Raw genomic sequence first — 14723 nt, forward strand, 5'->3', positions numbered from 1 at the left:
ATTATTGCATGATCTTAATAGAACACAAAATCTGTGTTTTGTTCCCTTACCTTTTCATTTTCTTGTTCCCCAGATCCAGGGGGAGTTCTCTTAGTTAAAAGGTGGTAGCAGAGTACGAACTTTGTTTTCACAGACCTGCATTGAATCCTAGCTTAGTCACTTACTAGCTGTGTGACTTTGGGCAGGTTACCCAGCCTCGCTAGGACACAGCTTCCTCGTCTATAAAATGAGGGGATAACGCTACCTGCTTCCTGGGAGTATTAAGAGGGTTACATTAGATAATTCATGTGAAGAACGTAGAATAGTGCCAATAAATAGTGGGAGTTGCCCCTGTCACTCACTTATGATATAACTTCCCTTGATTACCTTGCTCTTCAGTATACTGAGAAAGAATACTGGAATGAAGGTGTCTAACACAAAATTAAAGATTTTAAGTTGTGTTTTGAGATGATAGACTAATTATGTGACATTTAAATATCATTGTGATCTAATTTTTAATTATCACCTGGAACCACACTGAAGATTTTGATGTCTGTAAATACATTAAAAAATGACATATCAAAATGTTGATGCATCTCATGAATTGTGGTACAAAATCAAGTGTTTATTTCCTAAGTTGACTCATCTTGCTATGAGAGAATGGACTTTAGGGAATGCAGAGACACATACCTATACAAAACCACATCTTCTTTCTGCATGGTAGAATACAGTTAACTGATGACAGATTTGGATAGAAATTCCGCACGAGCAAGAAACATCCATTTGGTCCTATAAAACATGATAATTTATATATATATTATTTTAAATATAACATATGGAATATGTTATAAATATACATATGGAAAAGGCTATAAGAACTTTTAGTAGTTTTGATTCAGTGTTTTTAGGGGAAAAACTTCCTGCTTAAAATGAAATCACATGAGAACATGTATTGAAGAGTTATAAAGCCATAGTATCAATATCTGATTCCTTTTTAAACAGTTTAAGATTCTGCCCTTAAAGCATCTTTCAGGAAACAGTTACTCATTGGCATTTGTGAAATTCTTTTCAAAATATCTACTCCCCTGCTTGGGGTTTTGAGACATGTGCAGGGCGTATGGCACTAAGATTCTGAAGAGTGAATTGCTGGCTCCACGCAAGCATTTTCTGCCTATCCAGTTAATGAACTCTGAGAGCTGCTCTTTGTCCCGGCTCCTGCCATATGGAAGAGTCATGCCAAAAGGTCTGAAAAGACCTGCAGGAGCTGGTGACATCTGCAAGGAAGGAGGCAGAACTGACACTGCAACGCTTCATGTGCCAGTGGGTACAGTGACTAATAACTAGGCTGACCCTAACCCAAGCGAAAATGGAGCAGATCTCTACGAAAAGATTCTCAGAGGTGTAAAGGTACACAGTAATAGCCTAGGAATGCATAAGCAGAGAGGAGCAGGGGAAAATAAATTGTATAGTCTATTAGTGTAAGAGGAGTGTATCTTACTTTCTCAGTTCTGATAGTTTAGGTATACTCTAGTGTATTTTTGTTTGAGGCAATACTCTGAGAATCAGCTTTCAATAGAGTATATATTTGCAGGTAAAAAAAGAAAGAAAACCAATCCCTTTATTTTATAGAGGAATATCAAAAGTAAGATACTTTTTAAATAGCATATTTATAATTATTTTGAAAAGTCAAGCCTGTGTATTCAGCTGCAAAAGAATCCAATGGGATTACTCATCAAATCAGTATTGTGTAACCATTATTGTTTTCCAAAGAATCACAAAAATAAATGACTTCTTAGTAAAGTGCTATTTTAAAAAATATCAGGCTACAGCCCCAATGTACCAGCAGCTTTAAAACTACTTTGTGCATTATTTAAGTCTGATAGAGTAATTGACCCTGTACATTATAGTTAAGTTTCAGAAACTAAACTAATTTTTTAAAATTTGGAAGCCATCATATTGTTACATCAAATATGACTGAATTTTTTATACCTGATAATTATTACTAAATGCTAAAAAGTCTGCTTTAAATAAAATTCATGTTGGAAAAATAATCAGTATATAAATTAAAATGCACATTCCATTTTTAAGTGGATAGTTGGTATTTTGTTAGTCTGTTCACTTGTAGGCACTTAATACAATCTTGTTTTTTGTTGCAAAGAAGGGTTAGAGTGAGAGCCAACTATTTACTGAAGAGTTACTCAGAAATCACATACTCTCTTATGTGAATAAAATCTGTCATTTGGGTTCTGTGTGACCTTGGGCAAGTTTCCTGGCCTCTTTGAGCCTTGGATGTTTTTTTTTAAGCTCTGGAATTTTGTTTTGTTTTGTGTGTATACTACCTATAAAATAGGAATAATAATGGTACCCATTTTATAGACTTGTTGTAAGGACCAGTCAATCTGTGTAAAATACTTTTTTTAACAGTCTGGCATATAACAAGCAATGAGTGAATAATTGTTAGCTGTTCTTATTATGGTGATGCTATTATTGTTGTGATTAACCTAAAGAAAGGCTCCATGAGTCTGTGATGTCCTCACTTCCACCACAAAATCCCTAGTAACTTTTCACAAACCTTATATGTGAGTGATTAAACCATATGTCAGCAAGTTTACTTTGTGTTGACTTTGGCAAGGTCAGGGACCTAATGTTAGAAGACCATCTGTGTGGAAGAAATATAGCTTTTACTAATAACTGCTGGCATACCCTTGGATTTTGCAAAATATGACCAGGATACCCACAATTTGCCACGTTCAGCTAAAGTATAATTTGCGATCAGCAAAAAGATTGTTTCTTAGAAGCTTCCTATTTAAGATCTCGTAGGATATGGAAGACCTCAGGGGTGACTTCATTGCATAGCAATAATAGACATTATGACTTGTTGTTTAATGAATTCTCTGACTTACAAAAGATGTATTATTTTATCATGGCACAAATTCTGCTGGATTGTTTTCTTTAAAGATATTAGCTAGAACTAGAATTAGAATATACAAAAGAGTATAGTGGGTCAAAAATATATCTCCACTATTAGAATAAAATGAAGGGCTTGAAAAGAATGAACTACTAATAACAACTTGGATCTATCTCAAATGCATTTTGATAAAGCAAGACTCAAAAGGCACATGCTGTGTGATTCCATTTACATGACACTCTGGAACAAGCCAGATCAACAATTACTAGGAGCTGGTGGTGGAAGAGGAGTGGGGTTGACTGCAGAGACCTAAGAAAAGTTTCGATAGAAATGTTCTGTATCTTGATTGTGGTGGTGGTGACATGCTTGTAACCATTCATCAAAACTCCTAGAACTATTCACCAAAAGGGTGACTTTTACTAATTGTAAATTTCACCTCAGTAAATCTGGCTTAAGAAACCAAAACAAATGGCTGTAGTGTTGGTGCAGGTCAGTATTTCCTGTGAGTGTGTAGAACAGCATATCACTTTTTCTGAAATGTTGATGTAATTCTTATGTATTTACTTATTACGCTTAATTACATCTTTGAAAGTCACATTTTTAGTTCATTAAGTATTTTACTTTCTTCTCTATAAATAGTGATTGTCTAAAAATTTCTTGAAAGTTTATCAGTTTCATGGAATATACTACATATGTTTCTTAACATTTAAGTTTTTTATATTAATCAGGATGCTACAAATAACACCAATATTACTCGACCTGGCTTAAACAATAAGGAAGTTTATTGGCTTCATCTCTGTGGTTATGGGATGGCTGCTTATAGCACTCAAGACTACATGTACCCTCATTTACGTGGAGCAGCAAAGAGAGATCTCTTTTTTTATGGTTCTTCCTTAAGAGCAGGGAGCCTCCTTTTCCAAAGCTGCCAGTGCATATTCCCTCGTGTCTCATTGGCCCCCGAACCTATCGCTGTATACTCCTGATTGTGACACCATTCAGGGCTCCCCTTTTGATCTGTGGATAAGGTCAGTTTCCCCAAAGGAAGGGCTACATAGTAGTTGGGTAGACACACTAACCAAATCTGGATACCATTAAGAGATAGCGGGGAAGGGATGCCAGGTAGGCAAGCAGCAATGCTAGTACTTTACTCTGAGTTTAAGTTAAACCAAAACTTTGACTAATTATGGAATTTGACTACTACATAGTTGTTTCTTTTAAAATATTTATTTGGCTGCGCCGGGTCTTAGTTGTGGCACACGGGATCTTCGTTGTTGCATGCGGGATCTTTTAGTTGCAGCATCTAGACTCTTAATTGTGGCATGCGGGATCTAGTTCCCTAACCAGGGATCAAACCTGGGCCCTCTGCAATGAGATCGAGGAGTTTTAACCACTGGACCACCAGGGAAGTCCCGATTACTACATAGTTCTTATTTCAGTGTTTCTGAGACCACAAATTATTTAAACGTATTATATTACTTTACCCTAAAGACTTCACATAAAAATACCTCAGTTCTGTAAGAAGCAACGTGGTAGCTTACCACGTTAGAACATATATTGCATATAAAGCATAAAATAGATGTCATATGTGTTTAACACAATGAAGCATTTATACAGCTTAATAGCATTTTATACATAGTTTAAAATGTAGCATTTACACAAATCAGACACTGGTTTAAAGTACACTTTGGTCTGCTTTGGTACTAAAGTTTTTACTAAACTCTTATTATATTTCATAGTCTCCTAGAATGAGAAAAGTATTTCAGTAAAGTAACTAGGTAGAAACAACTCTGGATGGTACGCAGAGTCTGGATTTTATCCTGTCAGTGAGAAGAGGACTATTGAAGCATTTTGGTTTTTCCTATGGGAATTAGCATTAGGTGAGCAGAGCAGAGTTTTTGTTTTGTCTTGTTTTTTAATTGTATTTATTTATTTTTTGGCTGCATTGGGTCTTCGTTGCTATGCGCAGGCTTTCTCTAGTTGTGGCGAGCAGGGGCTACTCTTCCTTACGGAGCACAGGCTCTAGGCATGCTTGCTTCAGTAGTTGTGGCTTGGGGGCTCTAGAGCGCAGGCTCAGTAGTTGTGGTGCACAGGCTTAGTTGCTCTGCAGCACGTGGGATCTTCCTGGACCAGGGATCGACCCTGTGTCCCCTGCATTGGCAGGTGGATTCTTAACCACTGCTGTGCCACAAGGGAAGTCCCCAGAGCAGAGTTTTAGAAAAATTCCTCATACAATAGTATTCAAGGTGGGTTAGAGCCAAAAAAAATAATGGAATCAGTTAATTGGGCAACTAACTATTGATTGGCCTGGGCTTGAGATAAGGTATGAGCAAAACAGGGTGGCAGTGATGAGAGCTTAAAAGATGGATGCTAAAGACAAAATGCCATGAATAGGAGTTGGTGGCTGACTGGATTTTGTGGTAGGGAACTAAGCTTAAAGTAAGTCAGCTAACTGGAAAGGGATGGAACCATTGCTAGGATGGTAAGGTTGGAGGGTGGTGGTAGAATGGAGATTTTACAGAAATGATGAGTTTGGTCTTAGATTGACAACATGTCAAAGTGGTAATAAATGTCCAGCAATAGTTAGTCATGTGAGACTGCTTCTCATTCATTCATTCAGTGATATTTTATTGAGTGCCAGTGTTTTATTGAAGCACTGCAGTAGATAAAAGAGATGGAGCAGTTAACAACGAAAAAATGTTCCTGTCCTCATGGCACTAGCAAGGTTATACAAAGATATTTAAGAGTTAAGTAAATATAAACTGAAGAAATATTAAAGTCTAGATTTAATTAAAAGTAATATAGATAGAGGGAGGTGGGTGCGAGCATAGGTGAAAGATTAACAATGAATTGATGTTGGATCTTGGTGATGGACACATGGGGGTTTGTTTTACTATTTTCTTTACTTCTATATATGATTGAAATTTTCCATAATAAAAACAGTTTTTTTAAGGTAAAAAGTTCTGTGCATAGAGCTAATAATTAAACAAGATCTTTGAGAGAGTGATAAAAACATGTCCAAAGAGTAGCCTGAGAGAGGTAGGGGGAAAATGAGGAAAGTATAGTGTCTGGGAAGTAAAAAAGATAAAAGAAGTTTCAAAGAAAAGGTGGAAGATAGTGTTAATTGATACAGAGATCAAAGAAGTTATCATAGATTAAATCTAGCTGATTTCTAATTTTGTTCATTTCTGGTTGGATGTTCCTTGATGACTGAAAGGAATTGGGTACCTGAGAAGCTTAGGAAAACTTTTGATGAAACCGTTTTTTTTAATCAGTTTTTTAAAAATTTTATTTATTTATTTATTTATTTGCTTGATTTTGGCTGCATTGGGTCTTCATTGCTACAAGTGGGCTTTCTCTAGTTGCTGTGAGTGAGGGCTACTCTTCATTGCGGTGCCCGGGCTTCTCATTGTGGTGGCTTCTCTTGTTGCAGAGCACAGGCTCTAGGTGCACGGGCTTCAGTAGTTGTGACACGCGGGCTCAGTAGTTGTGGCTCATGGGCTCTAGAAAGCAGGCTCAGTAGTTGTGGCACACGGGCTTAGTTGCTCTGCGGCATGTGGGATCTTCCCGGACCAGGGCTAGAACCCGTGTCCCCTGCACGGGCAGTCGGATTCTTAACCACTGCGCCACCAGGGAAGTCCTTGATGAAACCATTTGATAATATTTATTACTTGAGAAATACTGTCCAAGCTTTATTTCCTGATATGTGAATATCTGTTCTGTTTTCAGGAGACTAATGAGCAAAAACTTCACAAAATAGCCAATGAACTTTTGCTTACAGAAAGAGCTTACGTCAGCCGACTTGACCTCTTAGATCAGGTAATATTTTCCCTTTCAGTATTTTATTTTTTGGCATTATACATCATTTTAACTTAGTAATTTAAGTGTTTAAGAAACTGCAAGAAGGACCTAACCATTTTTGGCAAGTGAAAGCTACTTCCTCAAGGAGATCTCTAACATTTTCAGCTCTGTCAGTGAATTCATTAGGTATAAAGTTTTCATAATTCATAAAAAACAGATTGAAGGACTCTCTGTAGGAGTCGCAAAATGCATTTATCTGTGTCTTTCAATCCTAAACACTACTCTGTTTCTTGCCCACTTATTGTGATCCTGAAGGCTGTGTTAGTAAATAGGAGATTCTGATACTGACATGAATACATCACTGATTCTTGTCTCACTTGCTGTTGTAAATGATCTGAATTCCTGCAGTCATAGGGCCAGAAGGAATTTTGAGAGTTCGCTTGTTCGGCCTTGCATAAAACGTTCAAAACAGTGCCAGGTGTAAATATTTGTTGAATATGTGAATAACATTTTGTACTTCCATCATGATGAATAACATTTTGTACTTCCATCATGATAGATGCTTGTGAATCATCTCAAATATACATTTGCAAAGAAAGTTTGAAAATGCATCATTAAGAATAACTGTTAAACACGATGGCCTCTTAATCCTGTTTCAGTGATAAAAGATCAAGATAATTGGTAGATTGTCTGCTGATACAGACTCCTCTTATTAAAAGATAAAGTTGCCAACTTTGAGTAAATTAGTTGCAAGAAGATGTCCTGCTACTGCAGTTGGAAAAATGGAACTTCGTGGGAGCAGGCCATCCTGGGCACACCTTTTTATCAGTTCCTAGAGCAGACTACATGCCTGTTAGGGTGAGCCTTAAGGGTCCGGATTAAGACTTGTGTTCTCTGAGATAATGTGTTTGTGACTCAAATACTCACTTTCCAAAGAATTTCGCCATAAGTCAATCAATTCATGTTGGTTTGTGCCTTTGAAACAATGTTTCTCCTCATGGTGATTACAGACCTGAAACTTTTAGGTATTCCCATAGTGGAAATGTGTTTTTTCCACTTACCAAGTTGCATTTTTTTTTCTTTCTTTTTTTTCATCCATATTATCTTGTCAGCTCCTGTTGCTGACCTTTTAGAATTTAATCATAATTACTAAAATATCCTATTGGAGTCTCTAAGGACATAATTTGGTATTCTTTTTGCCTCTCAAGAAAATGCAATGGAGATGAATTTAGAAAATAGACAACCATCTGGACATTATGAAAGAACAGACCTCCTTCTGCCTACATTTAACAGAATGGCAATTAAGAGGTATAGTAGCCCTACTAGAGTAGAGCTAAGACTGCAAAATTTTTTTTTACTGTCTTTAAGATACCTGTTATTATGTACAAGAGAAGATCTTTTTATCCTCATTTCTGAGTTTTAAGTTACCATGCATTATTATTTACTAAAGCAGGAAAACATGTGAGAACTGAAATAGTCTTTTGTTTATGCATTGACCACGTATTTTTTAAGCACCTTTTCTACTGTGAGAAGTAAATCACAATGTTCTACCTCCCCAAGGAGTGTACAGTTTTAATAGGGAAAATGAGACACATGCCAACAAATTATAATAAAGGGCAATATGTAATATGTGCCATAGAAGTCAATCAAAATATAAAGAGGAGTGGAAAATACCACAGTTATTATGTATCTGTATAGTTTTCCATCTTTTAACTCTACCTATGGATAGGAAGGGTAAATCCTGTTACCCTCAACTGGAAATTCTCTGGAACAGAAAAGATTAACATCCCACAGATAGAGGCATAGCCTAGGTTAGAGTCAAAGCTTCCTAATTCTAATTCCTGGTTCTTCTTAAAGCATATACTCACTCCTACATTTCAAAAATGATTGATTTCTTGAATCACGAACTTTGCCATTTATTCAACAAAAAGTTACTAAGAGCCCACTATATGCCTTAGCACAGTGCTAGATGGTTAACCAATAACTTTGAAGTAATGTTTGCATTAATTCTCTTATTCAGGTATTTTATTGCAAACTACTGGAAGAAGCAAATCGAGGCTCATTTCCAGCAGAGATGGTGAATAAAATCTTTTCTAATATTTCATCAATAAATGCCTTCCATAGTAAATTCCTATTGCCAGAGCTGGAGAAAAGAATGCAAGAATGGTAAGAGGCATAGATAGCAAATAATATATCTAAGGCAGTCATACTAGAAGCTGTGTTATTCAGCTGTTAACTTGAAATAATAATGCTACACAGAGCTGTAAACAAACATTTACACAAAGTTTTTATGTTAAAGATCACTGAAAGACCTTGTGGTACATTTTTGTCTTTAGTTGAAAAAGGTTTCATCTCTCCTTTCCAAGCTATAGTTTGATTGGTGGAGACAAGATATTAAGGGTAATCTGGAGCTTCAAGATTTCCAAGAGTAAAGCATCTCTCTTTACTGTGTTATGCCTAAACTCCCTGTAAAAAGGTGCTTTTTCGCTTTCTCTCAATCTCACAGCAAAGTGGATCTGACAAAGCGCAGGGTACATGTAGAAAGTGATTACTTCATTTGGAGTCCTGTTAATTCACTCATTCTATAAGAAATCTTAACAACTTGTTTCTATGTTTTATACAGGGAAACTACCCCTAGAATTGGTGACATCCTTCAGAAATTGGCCCCATTCCTTAAGATGTATGGAGAATATGTGAAGGGATTTGATAACGCAATGGAATTGGTTAAAAACATGACAGAGCGTATTCCCCAGTTCAAATCAATAATTGAAGAAATTCAGGTAATAGGACTCTTTTGTTCAAGGCTATAATTACTTTTTCTGTACAAATCATAAGGTCTTCTAGATCTAAAATTTAGATTGAGAGATTTGAGACACCTGGCCAAATTCCATTCTGGTCTGAATTATGCAGAAATCATCTCTGCAAAGTTAAAATATTTATTGAGCACGTGCAATATACTGAACAGTGAATTCTCCATTTGCTTTTGAGACAAGGAAAGTCTGGCTTTATCAGGGTCCACATTAATTTACAAAGTAAGTTCCCATTCAGCTCTGTGTCTCTCTTGCTTGCTTTCAGAGGTTGAGATGTTGGAATGACTATAAATGAATATAAAGAATGATTGCTATAAACCCTGACATTTTAGAAACATAATTACAGTTGATCCTTGAACAATGTAAGGGTTATGGGTGCTGATCCCCTATGTGTTTGAAAATCCCAGTATAACTTTACTGTCAGCCCTCCATATCTGTGGTTATGCCTCATGGATTCAATCAACCATGGATTAGTACTGTAGTACGCGTTTACTGAAAAAAAAAATGTGCATATAAGCTGACCTGTGCAGTTCAAACCCATGTTCAAGGATCAACTGTATTCTGTTTTATTTCATTTTGGGGTGTTTTTTTGGTCATTTTATATATGTGTCCTGACTTAAAATTTCATCAGACCTGGATAATACATTTTAATAATATCATAGTAATTTCTGTTTGATTCTCTAGTCAAAACTGTTAATCATTTCTTCTTTGCTGAAGTTTAAATATTGAAAAGGAATTCTTTAGATCACATAAGGTTATTTGGGTGGGGATTCTTTTTTTTTTTAAGATGTTGGGGGTAGGAGTTTATTAATTTATTTTTGCCATGTTGGGTCTTCGTTTCTGTGCGAGGGCTTTCTCTAGTTGTGGCAAGCGGGGGCCTCTCACTATAGTGGCCTCTCTTGTTGTGGAGCGCAGGCTCAGTAGTTGTGGCTCACGGGCCTAGTTGCTCCGTGGCATGTGGGATCTTCCTGGACCAGGGCTTGAGCCAGTGTCCCCTGCATTAGCAGGCAGATTCTCAACCACTGTGCCACCAGGGAAGCCCCTGGGTGGGGATTCTTTTGCTCCTTGACTTCTTTTGTGTTACATAAATATATATATATTTATTTTTTACAAATTTATTTATTTATTTTTGGCTGCATTGGGTCTTCGTTGCTGTGTGCGGGCTTTCTCTCGTTGTGGTGAGCGGGGGCAACTCTTCGTTGAGGTGCGTGGGCTTCTCATTGTGGTGACTTCTACTGTTGCAGAGCATGGACTCCAGGAGCACAGGCTTCAGTAGTTGTGGCTCGCGGGCTCTAGAGTGCCGGCTCAGCAGTTGTGGCACCAGGCCCAGCTGCTCCATGGCATGTGGGATCTTCCTACACCAGGGCTCGAACCTGTGTCCCCTGCATTGTCAGGCAGACTCCCAACCACTGCGCCACCAGGGAAGCCCCTGTGTTACATAAATATTTTTATATGTTTTTTAAACTCATTAATATAGTGATACGATTACTGTTTTGTACAATTTTATGTCTTTTAAAGGAGTTAAGAGAATATTAAAAAATATCTATACGCAGATCAGTGTGATGCTGACAACATCAACAAAAGAAAAGACAAAAGCCACATGATCATCTCAATAGATGCAGAAAAAGCATTTGATAAAATGCAACATCCATTCATGATAAAAACTCTTACTAAAATGGGTATTGAAGGAACATATCTCAACATAATAAAAACTATTTGTGAAATACCCACAGCCAGCATAACACTCAATGGTGAATAGCTTGAAAGCCTTCCCACTAAAATCTGGAGCAAGACAGTGATGCCCATTCTCACCACTTCTATTCAACATAGTATTTGGAAGTCCTAGCCACAGCAATCAGACAAGAAAAAAGAAATAAAAGGTATCTAAATTGGAAGAGAAGTGGTACAATTGTCATTATATGCAGATGACATGATACTGTATATAGAAAACCCTTAAAGACTCCACACAGAAACTACTAGAAACTGATAAATGAATTCAGCAACATAGCAGGATACAAGATTAACATACATAAATCTGTTGCATTTCTTTACACTAACAGTGAAATATCAAGAAGGGAGAGTGAAAAAATAATCCCTTTTAAAATTGCAGCCAAAAAAAAAAAATACTTAGGAATAAAACCTGACAAAGGAGGTAAAAGACTTATATTCTGAGAATTATAAAACATTGATAAAGGAAATTGAAGATGATTCAAAGAAATGGAAAACTATCCCATGCTCTTGGATTGGAAGAATTAATACTGTTAAAACAGCCATACTACCGGAAGTAATCTACAGGTTTAATACAATCCCTATCAAAATACCCATGACATTTTTTACAGAGCTAGAACAAATAATCCTAAAATTTATATGGAACCATAAAAGACCCAGAATTGCCAAAGCAATCCTGAGGAAAAAGAACAAAGCTGGGGGCATAACCCTCCGAGACTTCAGACAATACTATAAAGCCACAATAATCAAAACACTGTGATATTGGTATAAAAACAGACATGTGGATCAGTGGAACAGAATAGAGAGCCCAGAAATAAACCCACACACCTATGGTCAGTTAATCTTCGACAAAGGAGACAAAAATATACAATGGAGAAAAAACAGTCTCTTCAGCAATTGGTGTTGGGAAACCTGAACAGCTGCATGTAAATCAATGAAGTTAGAACATACCCTCCCACCATACACAAAAATAAATTCAAAATGGCTTAAAGACTTAAATATATAAGACATGACACCATAAAACTAGAAGAGAATATAGCAAAACATTGTCTGACAGAAATTGTACCAATGTTTTCCTAGGTCAGTCTCCTGAGGCAATAAAAATAAAAGCAAAAATAAATAAATGGAACCTAGTCAAACCTAGAAGCTTTTGCACAGCAAAGGAAACTGTAAGCAAAACGAAGAGACAGCCTATGGACTAGGAGAAAATATTTGCAAGTGGTACAACCAAAAAGGGCTTAATTTCCAAAATATACAAATGGCTCATACAACTCATAACAAAAAAACAAACAACCCAGTCAAGAAATGGGCAGATGACCTAAATAGACATTTCTCCAAAGAAGACATACAGATGGCCAAAAGGCACATAAAAAGATGATCAACATCACTAATTATTAGAGAAATGCAAGTCAAAATTACAGTGAGGTATCATCTCACACCAGTCAGAATGGCCATCATTTAAAAGTCTACAAATAAATGCTGGAGAGGATGTGGAAAAAAGGGAACCCTCCAACACTGTTGGTGGGAATGTAAATTGGTGCAGCCACTATGGAGAATAGTATGGAGGTTCCTTAAAAAACTTAGAGTAACCATATGATCCAGCAATCCCACTCCTGGACATATATCCAGAGAAAACTCTAATTCGAAAAGATACAACATGCACCCCAATGTTCATAGCAGCACTGTTTACAATAGCCAAGACACGGAAGCAACTTAAATCTCCATCGACAGTTGAATGGATAAAGAGGATGTAGTATATATACACAGTGGAATACTACTCAGCCATAAAAGTGAATGAAATAATGTCATTTGTAGCAACATGGATGGACCTAGAGATTATCATACTAAGTGAAGTAAGTCAGAAAGAGAAAGACAAATACCATATGACATCACTTATATGTGGAATCTAAAATATGACTCAAATGAACTTATTTATGAAACAGAAACAGACTCAAAGACATAGAAAACAAGCTTGTGGTTACCAAAGAGGAAAGGGGGGTGCGGGAGGGATAAATTAGGAGTTTGGGATTAGCAGATACAAACTACTATATGTAAAATAGATAAGCAACAAGGTCCTACTGTATAGCACCAGGAAATATATTCAATATCCTGTGATAAACCATAATAGAAAAGAATATGGACAGAGAATATATATGTATAACTGAATCACTTTGCTGTACACCAGAAACTAACACAACATTGTAAATCAACTATTCTTCAATTTGAAAAAAGAAAAATGTCTTCAAATATGTTTTTTGGGGGTTTTTTTTTGCTATGCGCGGGCCTCTCAGTGTTGTGGCCTCCCCCGGACGCACAGGCTCAGCGGCCATGGCTCACGGGCCCAGCTGCTCCGCAGCATGTGGGATCTTCCCAGACAGGGGCATGAACCCGTGTCCCCTGCATTGGCAGGCGGACTCTCAACGACTGCGCCACCAGGGAAGCCCTACAAATATGTTTTTAACCCATATATTTACCATTTCTGGAATAAGTTCCTTTCAGCATGAAAATGATGTGTTTCTTGTGAGGCAGAGTGAATAGCAATGAATTTTCTTGGGCTTTGTTTATTTGGAAAATATTTTTTTCTTCACTATTGAATGATAGCATTGCTAGACACAGAATTCTTGGCTGATAGCTTTTTTCTTTCAGCAATTTGAATGTCATTTCAGTGTTTTCTGTCCTCCCTTGTGTCAGATGAGAAGTTAGCCCTTAATTGTATTGACAGTCCCCTGTATGTAATGAATCGCTTTTCTCTTGCTGCTTTCAAAGTTTTCTCTTTGTTTTTGGCTTTTAGCAGTTTGAAAATGATGTGGATATTTTTTGTATTTATTCTGCTTGGAGTAGATTGAGCTTCTTGGTTGTGTAGATTTTTTTAAATCAGTCTGAGAAGTTTTCAGCCATTGTTTCTTTGAATTTCATATTTTCATTACCCAAGTTTCTTTCTTTTTTTAATTAATTAATTAATTAATTAATTTTTGGCTGTGCTGCGTCTTCGTTGCTGTGCACAGGCTTTCTCCAGTTGTGGCGAGCGGGGGCTACTCTTCGTTGAGGTGCGCCGGCTTCTCATTGTGGTGGCTTCTCTTGTTGCGGAACATGGACTCTAGGCACGCAGGCTTCAGTAGCAGGCTTCAGTGCGTGAGCTCAGTATTTGTGGCTTGTGGGTTCTAGAGCACAGGCTCAGTAGTTGTGGCACACGGGCTTAGTTGCTCCACGGCATGTGGGGTCTTCCCGGACCAGGGCTTGAACCCGTGTCCCCTGCATTGGCAGGCAGATTCTTAACCACTGCTCCACCAAGGAAGTCCCATTATGTGAGTTTCTGAGACCTGTTCAATTTTCTTCCTTTTTTCTCTTTGTTCTTTACACTGTATAATTTCAATTAATATTCCTTCAAGTTCATTGATTCTTCTGCCATCTTGTTTCTTCCGTTGAGTCTCTGGGGTGAATTTTTCATTTCAGTTATTGTACTTTTCAACTCCAGAATTTTCATTTTGTTCTTTTTTATA

At 37.1% G+C, this 14723-nt stretch overlaps 1 protein-coding gene across 6 annotated transcripts in view; it reads left to right on the forward strand.

The window, feature by feature from the left end:
* FGD4 (FYVE, RhoGEF and PH domain containing 4) overlaps window positions 1–14723 on the forward strand; it is a 207335-nt gene that overhangs the window by 154592 nt on the left and 38020 nt on the right. For 5 of the 6 annotated variants that reach the window (XM_089920476.1, XM_022577921.3, XM_022577920.3 and 2 more), the window contains exons 5-7: window positions 6614–6703; window positions 8706–8851; window positions 9309–9465. The exons of the other annotated variant lie outside the window; for it this stretch is intronic. In XM_089920476.1, the coding sequence (XP_089776602.1) occupies window positions 6614–6703; window positions 8706–8851; window positions 9309–9465 (393 nt within the window). The remainder of the gene's footprint in view (window positions 1–6613; window positions 6704–8705; window positions 8852–9308; window positions 9466–14723) is intronic. 6 annotated transcript variants of the gene reach the window in all.

Source organism: Delphinapterus leucas, chromosome 11 (assembly GCF_059928025.1).
Source record: "Delphinapterus leucas isolate spDelLeu-1000000601 "Yukka" chromosome 11, BTC_Dleu_Yukka2, whole genome shotgun sequence".
Classification (NCBI taxonomy): domain Eukaryota; kingdom Metazoa; phylum Chordata; class Mammalia; order Artiodactyla; family Monodontidae; genus Delphinapterus; species Delphinapterus leucas.